This window comes from Triplophysa dalaica, chromosome 25 (genome assembly GCF_015846415.1).
Source record: "Triplophysa dalaica isolate WHDGS20190420 chromosome 25, ASM1584641v1, whole genome shotgun sequence".
NCBI lineage: Eukaryota > Metazoa > Chordata > Actinopteri > Cypriniformes > Nemacheilidae > Triplophysa > Triplophysa dalaica.
This window is the reverse complement of record NC_079566.1, coordinates 15,548,696-15,565,684: the sequence shown is the minus strand read 5'-3', so window position 1 is coordinate 15,565,684 and position 16,989 is coordinate 15,548,696. Positions and strand designations below refer to the sequence as shown.

The 16,989-nt window shown below is 37.2% G+C and overlaps 2 protein-coding genes across 2 annotated transcripts in view; both read left to right on the top strand.

Annotated features, from left to right (window-relative positions):
- Positions 1 to 16,989, top strand: part of stm (starmaker) — a 73,678-nt gene that overhangs the window by 16,432 nt on the left and 40,257 nt on the right. The window lies entirely within an intron of this gene.
- Positions 1,274 to 16,929, top strand: si:ch211-80h18.1 (uncharacterized protein LOC555593 homolog). Its single transcript, XM_056740768.1, has 38 exons — positions 1,274 to 1,342; positions 1,771 to 1,838; positions 1,976 to 2,044; positions 2,402 to 2,434; positions 3,585 to 3,626; positions 3,881 to 3,928; positions 4,092 to 4,130; positions 4,310 to 4,348; positions 5,687 to 5,737; positions 5,825 to 5,875; positions 6,022 to 6,066; positions 6,173 to 6,205; positions 6,304 to 6,426; positions 6,562 to 6,603; positions 6,678 to 6,716; positions 7,135 to 7,158; positions 7,231 to 7,278; positions 7,947 to 7,991; positions 9,328 to 9,372; positions 9,450 to 9,497; positions 9,570 to 9,599; positions 9,762 to 9,821; positions 10,013 to 10,075; positions 10,318 to 10,353; positions 10,443 to 10,502; positions 10,702 to 10,743; positions 10,957 to 10,995; positions 11,939 to 11,983; positions 12,102 to 12,146; positions 12,263 to 12,313; positions 13,117 to 13,161; positions 13,215 to 13,273; positions 13,362 to 13,406; positions 13,662 to 13,712; positions 13,796 to 13,831; positions 14,684 to 14,722; positions 14,876 to 14,920; positions 15,969 to 16,929. Exons 1-38 carry the CDS (start codon positions 1,332 to 1,334, stop codon positions 16,095 to 16,097), a joined length of 1,863 nt encoding a protein of 620 aa, XP_056596746.1. The 5' UTR covers positions 1,274 to 1,331; the 3' UTR covers positions 16,098 to 16,929.

The window sequence follows — 16,989 nt, the reverse complement described above, 5'->3', positions numbered from 1 at the left end:
TGCTGTTTTTTTGCATTTTTGTACATGCATATATGCTATAGTTTGCCCTTTCCCCCAAACAATTTTGTCATACAATCATCATAAAAGCTAGAAAGTGTATCCATTTTTGTATGTACCTCCTATCGTGATACATTAAAGTGATACTACACCCAAAAAATATATTTCTGGGATCATTTAGTATAATAATCGAGTAGTTTTGTTCTCTTTGTTCTGATGGACACAGAAAAAGATATTTGGAAGAATGCTTATAACCAAACAGATTTTCCCCCCTATTGACTCCCATAGTAGAAAAAAAATACTTTATTTTTTTTTGTTCTGTTGAACACGACAGAAGATATTTTGAAAAATGTAACTTCTGCAATGACACTTCTGACTACCATTGTATTTATCCTACTATGGGAGTCAATGGGGGAGAAAATCTGTATAAGCATTCTTCCAAATATCTTTCTGTGTTCATCAGAACAAAATAAATGATAAAATATGTTTAATGGGGAGTCAATGGGGGGGGGGATCTTTCTGGTTATAAGCATTTTAAATATTTTCCAAATATCTTTCTCTGTGTTCATCAGAAAAAAGCCTTTTATACACGTTTGGAACAACTTGAAGGTGAGTAAACAATGACAGATTTTCATTTTTGGGTGAACTGTCCCTTTAAATGCAACAACTGCACCAATATCTCCCTGGGCCTCACTATTCAGTTCCTTGAAATACCACGTGAATACCGTTGTATGTGAATATGGTATCGTATAGTAGTCTGGCTGATTAAATCACGACAGAATGAGGCTCTTGTACCATCACAGTATTTCTTTAAATAAAAAAACATCTGAAAATCTCCAGCCAGATTGACTTCCTCCTAGAAAGAGGAAACATCCATTCATTTTAACCCGTGGAGCATCTTCTCTACGTTCGGTTACAGGTTTGGAGTTGTGCGGGTGTTGTGTAGTGTGGTTATGCCCTCCACTGGCTGAGCTGCCTTACTGTGCCGTTCAAGAGCTCCATAACCCGGCCGAGGGCTGATGGGATGTGCCACGGACAAATTTTAAACATAATCTTCAAAATAGTCTTACGACACAGACATAAACGATATCTAAAGCACTAAACTCACATTGAATCATATTTATGGCTCAAAATGCATTTTTGTATGGATGTTGGGTGTCGTATGAACAGCAGGGGCTGGGGTTAGACATGAAGTCCTGCCCCTTGCAAAGATGGGGGGATGGAAGAGTATAAAATGTATTTTGGTGGCTAGTCATGCATAAGCACGTCAAAAAACAGGTTTGCTGGTTGATTTATGTCTGCAGCAGACTTTCTCACATAGACCTGTGCTAAACATGCTTTCACGGTAAGTCAATAATACATCATTCATAAGACATTGATTAATAATTCATCAATACTATCGATAGGTGGATGATTGTTTATGATGGTTGTGAGGAGGTTTTGGCATGGCTTTGGAAAGAAAAAAATCTTTACTTAATAACCAACTGTTATGTATTTTAATATGTATGTGGGTTGTGTATAATGTTGAATGTGAATAATATTGTCAAATGACAAACAATAATCAATTTTAAGCTACCATAGCATACGTTTTTAAAGTAACTTCAGTGCTATTAGTATTGTGACGTTTATGCGACTCAATAACATTTATGTAATAAAACATGTGCATGCATTTCTCAGTAGAGTTTTGGGAAAGATTAGATGACATTTTTTTGAGATGTGTTGTTATTTTTCTGTGTTTGTTTATTCGGGAGCGTTATCTCTTTTCTTTCACAGAAATCTTGTCATTGCTTCAGTGGCTGTGGTGTTTTTGGCGTCTACTGTATCAACAGCTCCTGTCGAAGGTATGACCTCCTTTCCCAGAGGACTCTTTAACAACACGCTCTTATGTTTAACATGCACCGCCCGCACGGCCGTGTCATTAACCCTGTAAATATCAAAGCTTGGATCCTGCAACGAGAACGTTTTCTCCCGAAAACAGATAAAGAGCCCGAAGAGAATGACTTTGAAGCTGAAGAAGGTGAAGAAGAACTTTCTGAGGAGGAGGAGGGTGAGCGATGAAGGTCTTTTATTTCCAGAGCCAAGGACATCACATTAAGAAGCCATTCAATAATACACTTGGTATTGAGATGATGACGAGTAAACCATAAACATAAATTTTATGATAAACAATCGTTCGATTCTGGTTTAAAAGCTTTATTAACTTAATCTGACGAGCTTCATAAATAACTTTTATAAATCCATAAACGCAAAACATCGCAATAAAAAGCCTTAAACTGAGAGACGCTGAAATGCTGTTTTGCTGATAACAATCGGCTGAGAGAAGAAAACAGAGAAGGTCAAAGCTTTCCAGCGTTCGGTGTGAACACTTCTTATAAACTCTATCGATTCTTCCTTTTCTTCACAGATGATGACGATTCCAAAGCTCAGCACATGAAGGGTGGGTGACAAGTTCACAATTTACCACCACTTTACACAAATTCTTTAATTTCACAATATGAGAATTGATTCAGTGCTGGTCAGTTCAGTTCGTCTGTTATATAAGCTTCAAAAACATGCTGTAGCACTTTAGTAATACTGTCTTTTTAACACTTAAATTATATTCTTTGAAGGGTCTTGGAGAACAATGGTAATCGTGCATTACTGTAGTATTTATGTATTATTTGGACGTGAGAGTGTATGATGGTAACACCATGTTTTGGGAAAAGACTTTGATTTGAATATCATGATATTGTTTAAAGTACATAAAATTACCATGGTATTTAAATAGGGTCATACAGTATTGTTAAAAGTACTTTGATATACACCATGGAACTTATTGGATATGTCAAATGACTAATAATCCAGAATAAACGTTTGTTTTTGCACTACGCATATTAATTTTGTATTTATAAACACACAAATTTATATATTTAGGAAATATTTACAAGTATTTATTTATATTTTTCCAATAATTTAAATTGTATATCAATGTTTTATATTTTCCATAAATATATGCATGTATGTGTTTATAAAATCCAAATGAACATGCACAGTACGCAGACGTTTATTAGGTAAACACAGACTTTTATTCTGGATGTGATAAATCGTTGGACAGCCCTATATATTAAAATGCCACAGCATTATTTTCCAGATAACAGTTTTGTTTGAACACGTGCCATGCTAATACCATGGTATTGGGATTTAAATCTATTTTTGTTATATGCCAAATATTGAAATGGAACAAAATCGAAATAAAACAATTAAAGTCCCAAAATAAAAGTAATAAAATAAAAGTAAAAAGACTAGAGAGAGAGAGAGAGAGAGAGAGATGTATTGATAAATCTATTAAAATGATGAAAATGGCACTATTCTGGCTTGCAATGTGGAAATTGATGGGATTATAAAATAAGAAATTAAAATAATCTAATCTAACAAATTCTTAAATGTGCATAAAATATGAAATGATCTTGAAGAGTCTTAACTTGTTAACAATAAGAGTGTTTGTCCTCTCGCAGGGCCACCTGGCCGGACTAGATTGATTGACATGTGAGAAGTGATCTCTCCCAATCTTAAGAATATGTTTCTTGTTCCTCTTTCTCTTCCAAAAGGAGCTGGATCACAGCAGGCCACTTCAGCACCCAAAGGCTCGGGTAAGGTGAAGCTAATCCTCTTTAGAGCCCGAGCCTGAGAACATTGAATCTCTCAGCATTGCAAAATAGTTCACTGGGTGCACGTCAGTAAGCAAAGTCAATCCGTCTTTAATCTGCTTTAGGAAGCAGGTATGTGGGTGAGATATTAACAAATGTGGAAAGATGAAACGGCAGGTGCACGAAAAATCGGCCTCGGGTCATTGAGAGCACGATCTGGGTGATGTTTGGTGACTTGGGTGCTTTTTTTTTTCAAGGTCTGAGTCCTTCGCCTGGCAGCTCCGTCTTGGGCGAATCCCCAAACGGTAAGAAACTCTACTCGATAACCCCAAAACAAGTCTAAGTGCATTAGAGTCTCATGGCCTCTGTGGTGAAAGGTGAATTTGTTAAAATATCAATGGCCACTTCTCAGACCTTTCCCAAAGTCCGATACATCTTTTGACAAAAACCTTTGCTCTTATTTCCCAGGTCACAAGCTTAATGGTGCTTCACAAACCGGCCAAGTCTGTAAGTGTCAACCTGATCTACCGACGGAGAAACTTTCACACAAGTCACAAGCGCACACTCGCTCGCCTTGTGTAGTTCATACTTGACAGTACTGCAGTATACTAGTAGGGTCATATAATGACATCAGAGTTTGAGTTTTTCCTGTCCAAGCTAAAATCAAAGTGTTTTTGTCATTACAGCATTGAGCAGCATGTCGTCATCTTCAGAGGGATCCAGCGGTAACTATTAACTGACATTTCATATTAGAATATAAACGTTTGCGAAGCACATCAATCAATTATTTATCAAAGACTTCACCTAGAAGAAATGAAAATTTCTATAAATTTTCAATTTGCTTTCCTGTAGCTCAGTGGTAAGAGCAGGGCGAGAGCAACACCAAGGTCATGTGGTCAATCCCAGGGGATCGCACATGCTTAGAAACAAAATGTATAGGATAATGTAATGTAAGTCGCTTTGGATCAAAGCCTCTGCCAAATGCTTAAATGTAAATTTACACAAGAAAATATCAAATCAACTGGCGTTTATCTCAAGGACTAGTTCCCCCAAAAGGAAAATTCTGTCATCATTTCTTCACCCTCAGGTTGTTCTAAACTTGTCTTCATTTCTTTGTTCTGCTTAACATAAAGGGAGATATTTGGAAGAATGTCAGTGACCAAACAGGTCTCATCCTCCATTCACCCCCCCTAGTATTTATTTTCCCTACTATGGCAGTACATGGGGGATGAGATCTGCTCGGTTACTGACATTCTTTTCAATATCTTCCTTTGTGTTTAGCAGCACAAATTAAATGTATGCAGGTTAAGGTCAAGTAAAGGATGACAGAATTTTCATATTTGGGTGAACTGTCCCTTTAATGAAATTGTGAAGCATTTTGAAGATTCACAATAATAAAACATTAGACGTTTCTGTGGGTGCGTCTCAATCTGTACAAAGGAAATCACGTCACGTGATCTGAAGCTTCTTAAACTCAATTCATATGATACGCAACTCACAAACCTTTAAAAAGACAAATAATAATTCATCACAAGAAAAAATCGACGATAGCAGACTGGTAGTAGACAGAGTCAGAATGTGCACTTTCTTTATTTCTGGCCTTTTATGTATTATTAACATCACAAAAATCAAAACCCAAACTTGAGTGCAAGAAACACTTTTGTAAGTTTGGAGGCAGACTGAGATGCACCTAAAGTTTTGGACACTTTATAACTAACTACACCTGTGATTATTCTGGTAGAGCGTCTATGTGTAAAAAATGCCTCCGATAAACTCATTTATTCTCCCGCACGTGGTTTTAAAGTGATATGAGACTCTTTTCTTCGGTGAAACACAAAAGGAGATATTTTGAGAAATGCCTCAGTGGTTTTGTGTTCATACAATGGACGTCAATGGAGTTCAGTTTTGTTTGGCTGTCAACATTCTTCAAAATATCTCCTTTTGTGTTCTAAAGAAGAAAGAACGTCATACAGGTTTGAGATGATGTGAGGATAAGAGAGGTTTAACTTTTGTTAAGACTGTGTATGAGATCAATGGCAGTGATTCTTGTGTGTGCTTTTCAGGTAGTAGCGGTAGAGACGGGTACTCTCGCCCATCTGCCTCAAGTTCTCATGGTAATGTGTTCAGGCTTTGCAAACGTGTTTTTTTTTTTGCTACCCTTTCTCATTTTCTGCCCAATCTCTGTGTTCTTTCTCTTTCAGGTTCAAGTAACAATGGACAGGAGGGGTCCAAATCAGAAATAGCTTCTCCAGGTACCACATGACTGGTTTTGGTTTAAACATACAATATTTGAACCTTCAACATGAAATAGATCTTTAAAATAGACCTTTATCAAATAAAAGTGATGATACTCTGTAATACTAGTAATATGAAGAGTCATTTCCTTCATTTTCATCAGCGGGAGGAACTGGTGCTCATGGAGCTTTAGCATCTAAAGTCTCTGGTAATGACATTTTAAAACATACTGTATAAACTAGCGTTAAAAATATATGATCATTAATTAAATACAGTAATGTACAGCTCGTGATAAGTTTACTAATGTGCTTCAGGTCCAGATGGGGCCGTCCATACCATTTCTGTTGGTAAGACGTTGTGTTTGATTTAATCTGTTTTATCTTAAAATACCTTTGTGAAATGGTCTTTGTGGCGTAATGATGTCATGTGTCTGTCAATGTCACAGTGTCATCAGGTCAAGGGTCATCAGGCCACATTTCTGCAGGTCACGTGATCGGCCGACCTTCAGCAGGGCAGACGTCAGGTGCTTCTGCTGCTGTTTTCTCTGAGGTCCATTCACAACCGTCAGGTATACAGACTTCAGACAAAATAAGAATAAACATCTTTTGTGCAATGATGCTTTCAGAACAGGAAACATGTGAATAAAAAATATACTGTATAAATATAAGTATACTGTATGCTCAGTGTGTTTGTGTGTGTTTAGGGTCAGAAGTCACAGTCGAACACACAGAAGGATATGAAAATGGTATGTGAATATCTTTCTTTTGAAGGTTTTTTCGCAGTCTGACGTCTCAACACACTCGTGTTTTCTTTTATCAGGTGATTCTGCTCATGAAACATCTCAGATCGAGTCTCCAGGTGAGAAACGTTACATTTATACTAGGGCTTTCAAACGATTAATCACAATTAATCGCATCCAGAATAAAAGTTTGGGGTAACAAAATGTATGTCTGTGTACTGTGCATTTTAATTTCATAAAAACATAGGCTTTTATTTAAGATTAAAAAAAATATGAATAAACATTTACATATTATTTTAATTATTGCCAAATATAATTAAATAAATAAAATCATTTTCTAAATATATACATGTTGTGTACATGTATGTGTTTATAAATACTTAATTGATATGCACAGTACACAGACATACATTATGTAAACACAGACTTTTATTTTGGACGTGATTAATCGCGATTAATCGCTGACAGACCCAATTTACATACACATTTATTTTTGAAGCACACAAGCAACTTTGATTGTAACATTTTTTTTTTCAGAAACCCCAGAGACAGAATCTAACGGTGAGTATTATGGTCTGTAAACATTTGTGTAGAATAAGAATTCCAGTCGCTTTAAGTGTCGTCCTGTCACAGGTAATGGACACAAACACCTAATGAATGGAGGAGAAACAGGCTTCACAGGTCAGCAAACAATCAACCAACTTTACACTTGTCATTTTTTTAGACCTTTAATTAACCGATTGATTGATTTTAGAGGCATATGTCATTGATTCTACCTAGAAACTACAGTATTTAAAGGGATACTTCAGGCAAGAAAGAAAAAATCCAAATGATTTACTCACTTTCTGATAACTTTTTTCTTGAAGAATAATGAAGTCTGAGTTGTAACACGACGTATTATTGTTCCTCCAAGCGGTAGAATGGGAGTGAATTGGTGGCAATTTTTTGAAGCTCCAAAAAGTGCATCCATCCATCAAAGTACTGCTCGACACGGGTCTTAACAAAGGTCTTCTGATGCGAATCGATGTGTTTGTTTGAGAGAATTATCCATATTGAGTCAATGTCTACTAATGTCTGTTAACGTCGAGCTTCAGTTATACCGCTGCTGCGTGTGAACCTGAGGCTTGTTTTTCCGGAGTTTGTTTCGTGCCTGAAGTATCCCTTTAATGACTTTTGAAAGATACTCTACCTTTAGTCTTCACTATTATGTCAAATCTTCTCTTTACATGTTTTGCTTGAAAACCGTGCTTGAGCGATCTGTCCAGGTGGACGTCTGCGGCCGTCTGCCCTGAATCGTGCTATAAAAATGGCACAACTTTATTATCATCTGTTTATTATTTTTGATTCAGGCTTGGATCATTTCTTGCCGGACACGTCTCAGATACAAGCAACAGGTGATTTGAAATATGAATGAAAACAGTCACATGTTACAAACAAGGAAGAACCATAATATCGTCGCTGTCCTTCCCAAACCTCGCTGAAATGGAAAAGATGTCAGGGTTGACAATCGCTTTTTAATACCTTTTAATACCTTCACCGAAAAGGGTGACTAATAACAATGGTTTATGACCAAAAATTAAAATAAAAAAAGATGTTTTAGAAGGACAGCAGCGATATACTGATGTGAATGTATCATTTATAAATGTCAGAAATAGTTGTGATTTTCGGTCGTGACTGAGTCGCTGCTTCATGTGTTTGTCAGGTGGTTTTGATACAATTGGCACAAGCCCTCATTTGGAAATTACTGGTAGAAAAACCTTTATTTTACCCTTAAAATATTGAAAGTAAAGGTTCAATCTGCACATCATTGTTGTCCTTCTGAAACCTCATACGTCCACATTTGCGTTTTTTCAGGAAATGTACTTGCATACTGTGTTGTTAAAGACTTTTGATTGGTATTTATTTGCAAAACCAACGACAAACACAAAGGGTGAGTAATAATAATAAACAGCAGAAAAAAGGATACGAGGCTTCAGAAAGGCATCCTATATATACACAGTATTAAAGGGGTAGTTAACCCAAAAATTCTAATATGGTCATCATTTTTTCACCCTATTGTCATTTCAAACCTTTATGGCTTTCTTTCTTCTGCAGAACACAAAATATGATATTTTCAAGAATGTTGATAACCAAACAGCGTTGGCGCTCATTGACTTCGATTTTATGGACACAAAACCAATGCAACTGAACGGCTGTGCGGTCAACAACGTTTATCGAAATATTTTCTTTTGTGTTCTTTGAAAGAAAGAAATTCGTTCGACATGACAAGAGGGTGAGTAAATGATGACAGAATGTCATTGGGGGAAATATCCCTTCTGAATCACACACTTCAACAGAAATACTGTTGTTTTAAACCCATTGTTGTAAATGGACAAAACCAACCATTAAGTTTTAAATAAACCTGTGCTAAAAATGAACCATATGTTTAAGGCCTGATTCACATTTCGTGTCTAACACTGCGCAGGAAACTCGAGCCACACCGCTTTCTCTCTTCAATTGACTCCGAAAAAGTTGAATTACTTCCATCTCGATGCGGCGCTGACGCGCATAGAAAAATTGTGGCCACCGCACTGCTTGGCCCCCTATTTAAATTAAATTTAAAATAACGAATATGCGCTCGGAAAACACGCAAAATGTGAATGGGACCTAAAGAACCCATTGTTTTTAATGCACAACATGAATGCAGTCATGAGCACTAAAACATCAATTTTTATCACTTTGCAACTGTAGGCACAATAGACCAGTCAAACCACGACTTTCTTGTTGGCTTAATGGGTGAGCGTTCCTTTTATCGTTAGTATACCAAATTCCGACTATCGTTTTCAGTAAAACGGGAATGTTGCTCTCTGCAGGTGGATTGGGAGAGGAGTTTGGTCCAGACGCTCATACGGCCGGGTTAGGTACGCTTTTAGACTCATTAGACACTCCAGATCCTCCGTCCACATGTCTAGTAACTGACGCTGTCTCAACAGATCAGACGACACTTCAGGTGGATCCCACAGGTGAGCGTCCACCTCATCCATTGATGTTTGTAGCCTTCTGCTGATCTCACGCTAGTTACCTACACGCTCAGAGATTTTCCCCGTCGCACCGTATGAACCAACCAGCCTGTACTTCATCATTTACTGAAAGATGACTGATGTGTTTTTGTTTCTCCTCTCCAGCAGCTGGATCTGATCCAGGGCATCCGTCCAGCGGCGGTTCGGTTCTAGACGTTCCTCCAGGTAATAGCCCCCGGCTGCAGCTCTTTTCTCCTTTAGGTCCTGTAAATTTACCCCAGTTGTGGTTTACTCAGAAATCTTGGCGTCTTCGTGTAATAATGTCTGGCAAGAGTAACACGAGAAAGCTTTCAGAGATGTTTATAACGTCACATGATTATACGAAACAATCCCAAACAATCTCTTTTTAATATAAGACCCAGCCGGAGCAGCTTCTCCATCTGCTGACTACGGGAACAATGATTTCGCTCACTCCATCAGTAAGTTTATCACCCAAAAACGGTTGTTTAGAATCTGAATGCAAGTTTTTCTTTGGTGGAACACAAAATAAGATATTTTGAGAAACGTCTCGGTGGTTTTGTGTTCATGCAATGGAAGCCAATGGAGGTCAGCCTTGATTGGTTATCAACATTCTTCAAAATATCTTTTTTTGTGAAAAAAATAAAGTCGATACAGGTTTGGAATGACATGAGGATTAATAAATGATCTCTTTCGCTTTCAGGCCTATCTGATAATGGTTCACCGGCAGATACAACAGGTACTATGACATTCTGCATTGCTTTGATGATCTCTGGATGACGTTTTGATTTTGAAACAGAAAGTCTTAATTCAGCCTGAACTTTTCAGATTCGTCGTTAATCTCGGACACGTTAAAACATCCGGGTCATTACTTCACGGATTATACAGGTTTGACATTTATTTATATTTCATTTGTCAAGAGAAGCTGTCTAAATGATTTGCTGCATCCGGGTTACCGTGTGTTATTAGTTTTGAGCGGTTGTTATCTGGCAATAAAGAACCTGCAAATGTCGCCGTGTAATAACCTGGCATAAAAAACAAGATTGATCTGTTTCACTGCAAGATAAATCATAGTTTGTTTTTTCAGATGGCGGGGTGGATAACGGTGCTGACGCTCCTGACACGAAGGGTAAGACCGGACCAACCAATCTTCTGACTTTCCCCTGCCAGAAACGACGCAGTCGTGCAAAATGAAATGCAAAAAATTCATAATGGTCCATAATTTACAAGTGCAAAACAACTTTGACATGGATGTGTGTTTTGAAGATTGGCAGGGTCGGTGTTGGAAGACGGTTCACCGTCCATCACTCATTTTGACAGTCTGCCATTCTTTGTGTTTCAGGAAACGGTCGACACAAACCGGTTGTTGAAATACATAAAGGTACTTAAAAAACTTTATCGTTTGGATATGTTCATAGTTAATCCTCTCTGCATGGTCGGAGTTGACATCAGGAGCTATAAAACATACTAAACCATGACGGAATCACAGTGTTGTGTTATTCACAGACTAACTCCATCCTGGAAATGATGCTTTCCAATTTATGACTATTCCCGACTCTCTCTCTAAACAGGAACAGAGCATCAGCTTGTTTCTATGGAGATGCATCACTAAATCATTCTGTTTGTGACATCACTGAAAGTCCATTGATTTGTTACCAATAATTCTGTGTTTGGCTGGGTTGTCTATAGCCGATTGTTCTCTTGCACATATATGTATAATGCTTTATAAAAGTAGTTTTAATGCATTAATTATGCCTTTTAATGCACCTTGTAATGCATCGTAACATCTCACGACTACTGGTAACTACAGTTGATACATTGTAACACTTATAATATATAATATTTTATAACATTATTCAATTGGTTATAATTCTTTACAACAACATTTAATGTATTACAACACACAAATTATGAACAACTATGATGCATCATACCCTTTAATAACCCTTTATAATGCATTAAATATAAATACTTTTCTCTTTAAAAATAGACTAAACATCTTGGGTCACTTTTCTTGATTTAAGAATGTTTAGTTATTTGTACTACAAATGAGACAAAAACACTTAGTAAGAATGCAATTTTTTGCAGTGTAGACAATATTAAACGGCAAAGAGAGAAACATTTCACTTTTGTAAGATTGTAGAGTTAAAATAATCCTGATTTGCTGAGAAACGTTTGGGTTCATATCGTATAAATGACATGATCTGAGTCGGACGCAGTTGGATGCAGAATAAATACTTTGTTCAGCCAGTGAAACAGAAAGAAGAATGACATAAAGCATCTTTTAATTCATAACTTCAGACACCTAAACTTTATTTTTTCAGTTGGCGTCGTGGACCACACACTCAGTCCTTACGCTGACAACACTGGTGAGAAAAATGATTGATCAGACATCTTAAATGATCACATGATCTTGATTGTCATGGCGATGTTCGTCATCATTCGTTGACTGTTTTAAGGCACAATCTTCATTTTTGTTTCTCAAAGGTCAGGACAGTGTCACCGGTGTGAGTGCACAGACAGATCTGGCAGGTACTATTTTTGATATTTATTCTGGTCAATGACACCATGATTTGTTATAATCTGAGTATAATTTATGTGTGATTGTTGTGACGTGTCTGAAATAATGAAGATTTTGCTGGAAACAGGTGTGGCAGGTGAACTGGCGACAGATGGTCATGTTCAAACAGACACAATGGGTGAGGTCAAAAACTTCCGTATTTTGAGGCATTTTTGAGTTAAATGGAATTTCTAATGGGAAGAATAGGCTTTCGTCTTTCTCTGCGATTTAATTGGATGTATAAAAACAGGAGTAGACTGACAGTTGAAGGGGAGGAGTTAACAGATGCTCCGCCCAACCCGTCTAACATACGTCATTTAAGAGGGATAGTCATTACTTGAAGGAAAAAGGATTGTGAGGACACAAATTTTAAAAAGAAAATGACCCACATTGATGAACTATTGACACAAATTCTTATTATTAGTAGTAGCCGTATTGGTATAAAGCGTTATGAAAGTATGTAATTTAGTATATTTTATAAAATAATAAACAAATAAACTTTTTAAATGAAAATTACAGCTGAATCTCAAAGCATCAAAATACATTATATTAATATATTATGTAATAACGTCAGTACAGTGCTAATGATTCGTACAGTACGCACTGGTACAGAAATTTGGTCACATTCAAATGCACGAAAGGTTGTAAACCACTTAAAACACATGGAGAGATGGCACACTTTGTATGTAGTAATCCCAGATGTAGTTTTCACAAATGAATTCAAAAACTTGTGTGCTTTGAGGAGGAAGATAAAATAAGGTTTGCAGTAAAGTAAAATGGTGCATAGTTGGGCCCCCCATACATTGATTTGCCTGGGGCCCCAAATCACTTAATCTGCACACAGTACAAAATGACCATAGAAAAGATACCCTAAAATGAGTATAAAGTTATTTGCATATTAAAAATGAAGTGTGTGTAATCTTTATATTTTCTCTTATATAGACCGAGGTCATTTAGCCGTGACGGACGGATTTCCGAAACACACAGGTAGTGTGGGTCTCTTCGGCACACACACACATGTCATTCTATCACTCATGCAGACGTTTCATGTGTTTCTGAAAAGCAGATTCTGTGCACGCGACTGGCGCTGGATTTACAGGTGAGCACCTTTCGGTTTCATTGAGAAACATTTCTCAGAATACAAATTATATTTCAGTCTAAAGTAACAAGAGTTATTTGATTTTCAGATGTCTCACAGACACATAGTGATGTGGTTCAGACAGATTTACAGGGTATGTTATGTTTGAATAAATCACAGTGAATGGGTGAGATTTCCAGGTAAGATTCCCTCATGAGAATGTACCACAGTAATGATAGTTTTATTGCAAAAAGCATCGTTTAACGGTTGTTTTTCCTGTTTTATTTGTTCTAAAACGAATGGTTCATTTTCTAAGAGAGATTTCGACACACCCACCTAAAACACTTACAGTATGTGTATGTTTAATGCTTCAAAACAAATCAGTTTAAAACTTTTCATGAACGTTCAGCCACAGGAGATCCATTTGCTGTTTCCTCACAGACAGATGTCATGGGCACAGGTGGGTGACAAGCCAAATAAAAAGCTTTAAACTTTCGATTACATTAAAAATGCATATTTGCTGTTTTTTATATGTCCATTTAGCTACAGCTGAACCTCAAGGGACTCACGGAGGTCCAAGTAAGTTCATAACGCATCTGCCTCGCATTTAAGTATTTATTCATTCATTGTAATGTTTGCTGTATACTTGCATGTGTTCATTTAGCTAAGCATCTTTTAGTTAATTTGATTAATGCAGTGTTGCTTAACTAAACTCTGCACTCTCGACCTCGAGTTGTGAGTAACATCAGCCGTTAAGTGTCCATGGATTCACACTTCGAATTTTCACCTGAAACAGTAGACCATCTGGGTACTTTGATATTAATCATTTCAGCATACTATGATTTGGGACGTACTGATTCTATTTTTGAATACTATTTAGGACGGATAGTATGTGAATTGGGACGCAGCAAGAAAGAAGAGCTGTATTTTGATGTGTGTGGCATTAAGGGATGATTCACATTTCGCGTCGTTTGCACGCGCATGTTGGTTATTTTAAATGTAGACACGCAGGCTTGAGCAAATAGGGAGCGACAAGGGATGCACCTGGACATCAGCGTCGCATCGAGATTAAAATATTTCAACTTCTCAGAATGCTGCACGCGCACCGCATGTGAAAGCAGTGCAGCCCGCGATTTAGATGCGAAATGTGAATCGGCCCTTACTATATCAGCCACTATAGTGTCTAGGCAACAACGTCCACTTCTGTTTCCTGTTAGTATGTCCCAGTACGTGCATATTGTTTTGCTACGCAATAAAATGTATATACGTTTCCATAACAAGAACGGTACATAATTTTAGTGCATAGTAGGCAAAATGTTAGATGTGAAATGAACCATAATTTCAACAAAATGTTCAGTGTTGTAGACAGGAGGCTTCAGGACAGGCTAGAGAATCAGTTCTTCATGTAAACCTGATGTGTTTCTCTTCTAGCAGGCCACCCTGGTGCTACGGAACAGACACAGACAGCTGGTAAGCCTCATGAGAGTTTACTGTCTCATCACCAGAACTCCTCTATGAATTCATGAATGATGGAATATGAGAAGCAGACAGATAATTGATGTGTGGCTGAGATCAGGTGTTGAACAGCTCTTCTGTTTTCTCTGTTTTGCTTGTTCTGTTCAGTATCAGCAGGTGAACAGTACCACACATCTGGTCAGGGTCCTGAAGGTGGGTGTGAACCAGATCCATCACGCTGAAATATTCACTTCTGTACCTTTAACATGAAGACACCACACTGACCATAATAAACACTCCAGACGTGTTTCAGGATACACGTCATTTGTTCAACGCCGTACTTAAAGTCCCATTGAAATTAAAAATGACGATGCATGTTTTGCATGAAATATTGCACCGTTTATTGGAAATAGTTGATCAATGTGGGTCATTCTTTTGTTTTTTACTTGTGAGTCATAATAATATTTAGTTAAAATTTGTAAATGCACTTCCTTCCTGTAATGTCTATCCATCTTAAATGATGTATGCTAGGCGGCTTGGGCGGAGCATCCGTTAATTCCTCCCCCTAGACTGCCAGTCTGCTGCCAGTTCCGTTTCAAAATGCAAGGGCTATTTTTATACATCCAATCAAATCGCAGATTGGATTCCATTGGGACTTTAATATCAGTCAGCTCTCTTACAAAAACAAGTATATTTAAAGTTGATTTTATTGAGTATGCCTTAAAATAAAAATATTAAATAAATAAAAGCACACTATAATATTTGAATACAACTTTTTAGGTCATAAAAGCATGCTTTGAAGTATACTTAGTGTAACAGTAGTAAACCTTTGAGTGCAGAACTTGTTCTGCAACTAAACTACAAGTGAACTTACAGGAATACTGATATTAAAGTGCACTATGAAGTATTGTCTCAGTATACTGATAATAATCTTGTAAGATTTGCTGACGTGAACATCATAGGCTTCTTATCCTTTACAGTTTGTATGAAAAACAGTATTCAATAGTCCGCTCAAAAGAGTAAACGCTACAAGCCAAGTACACTACCTCATTAAATCTTTAAGTTTAACTCCATTAAAAGTGTGACTACAGACCAAATATCCTTTTCTGTCAGTACACTTAAAATTACACTGAAATATTATTCTTACAAGATAAAAACAGATTTGAAATATACTTCTTTTTTAGTTTGTGAGATTGTTTTGTTTTCCGTGAGGGCCGTATGTATGTTGAGCGTCTGATCTGATGTGTGACCTCTCTGAAAGGTGCAGAAAATGTGGAACTGGAAGATACCTGCTGACTTCCACATGAAGCCGCGTGTGAAGTTTCTGCGCTACAGGTTTCAGTGTATAGACCAGAACGCCTGGCAGAGGAACCGTCAACCCGCTCGCTAGACTTTAGCTGTCATGTGTGTGTGTCTGTGTGTGTCCGTTTGGTTTATTTAAACATTCAGATGATGCTGTAAGTTAACTGTTTATTGCCTGTTTGTAAAATTGCCCTGTAATTATTTCATCAACAATGAAAAAATTGAAATAAGAGTCTCGAGTGATCGATGATGCCATGTTTTTATTTTACATTTTGAAAGCAGACACGGTGTGTAAATGCATTGCTGGTTTTTCCCCTGTAATGTTGCTTCTGTTATGACTCGCTTAGATGTGAGAGCAATATTCTTTACAAACGTCCAAAATTGTATATTGCTGAATGTCTGTCTGTCTGTTGAAAATAAACTTGACATTAAATGGAACATCTATTTTGAACATCACATTCAAGCGTTTACGACATTGACATTCACAAAGCGTTCGAATTTAAAGAGAAAGTTTACGTAAGGGATAATGCATGGCGTGGAGGTGAAGCGGAAGCCTTTAATGCATAGCTAGCCGTGTATTATCCAATTTATACAATGGTTAATTGCCAAGTTAAAGATGTTATTGATGTTTACAATATTATTTTAGATCAAACAAATGACGGATATTTGTCAGTTCATTTTAAATGTAATCAAACTGATTGGAGCTACCCGTGCGTTAAAGGCTTTTAATGCACACCTTCCAACCAATCATAATCCAGTATTCAAACAAACATAACAAAGCAAAAAATCAAAGCAAAAAAGTCACCGTTTATTCCCCCTTGTTCCCCCCTTTCTTCAATGGAACACAAAAGAAAATTTTGTAGTTTGTTCAAACAATGTAAATCAATGGTGTTTACATGCTTCAAAATATCTTTTGTGTTCGGGAGAAGAAATGACATGTGACTGGATTTCTGGCGGGGGTGAACTGTCCCTTTAACTCC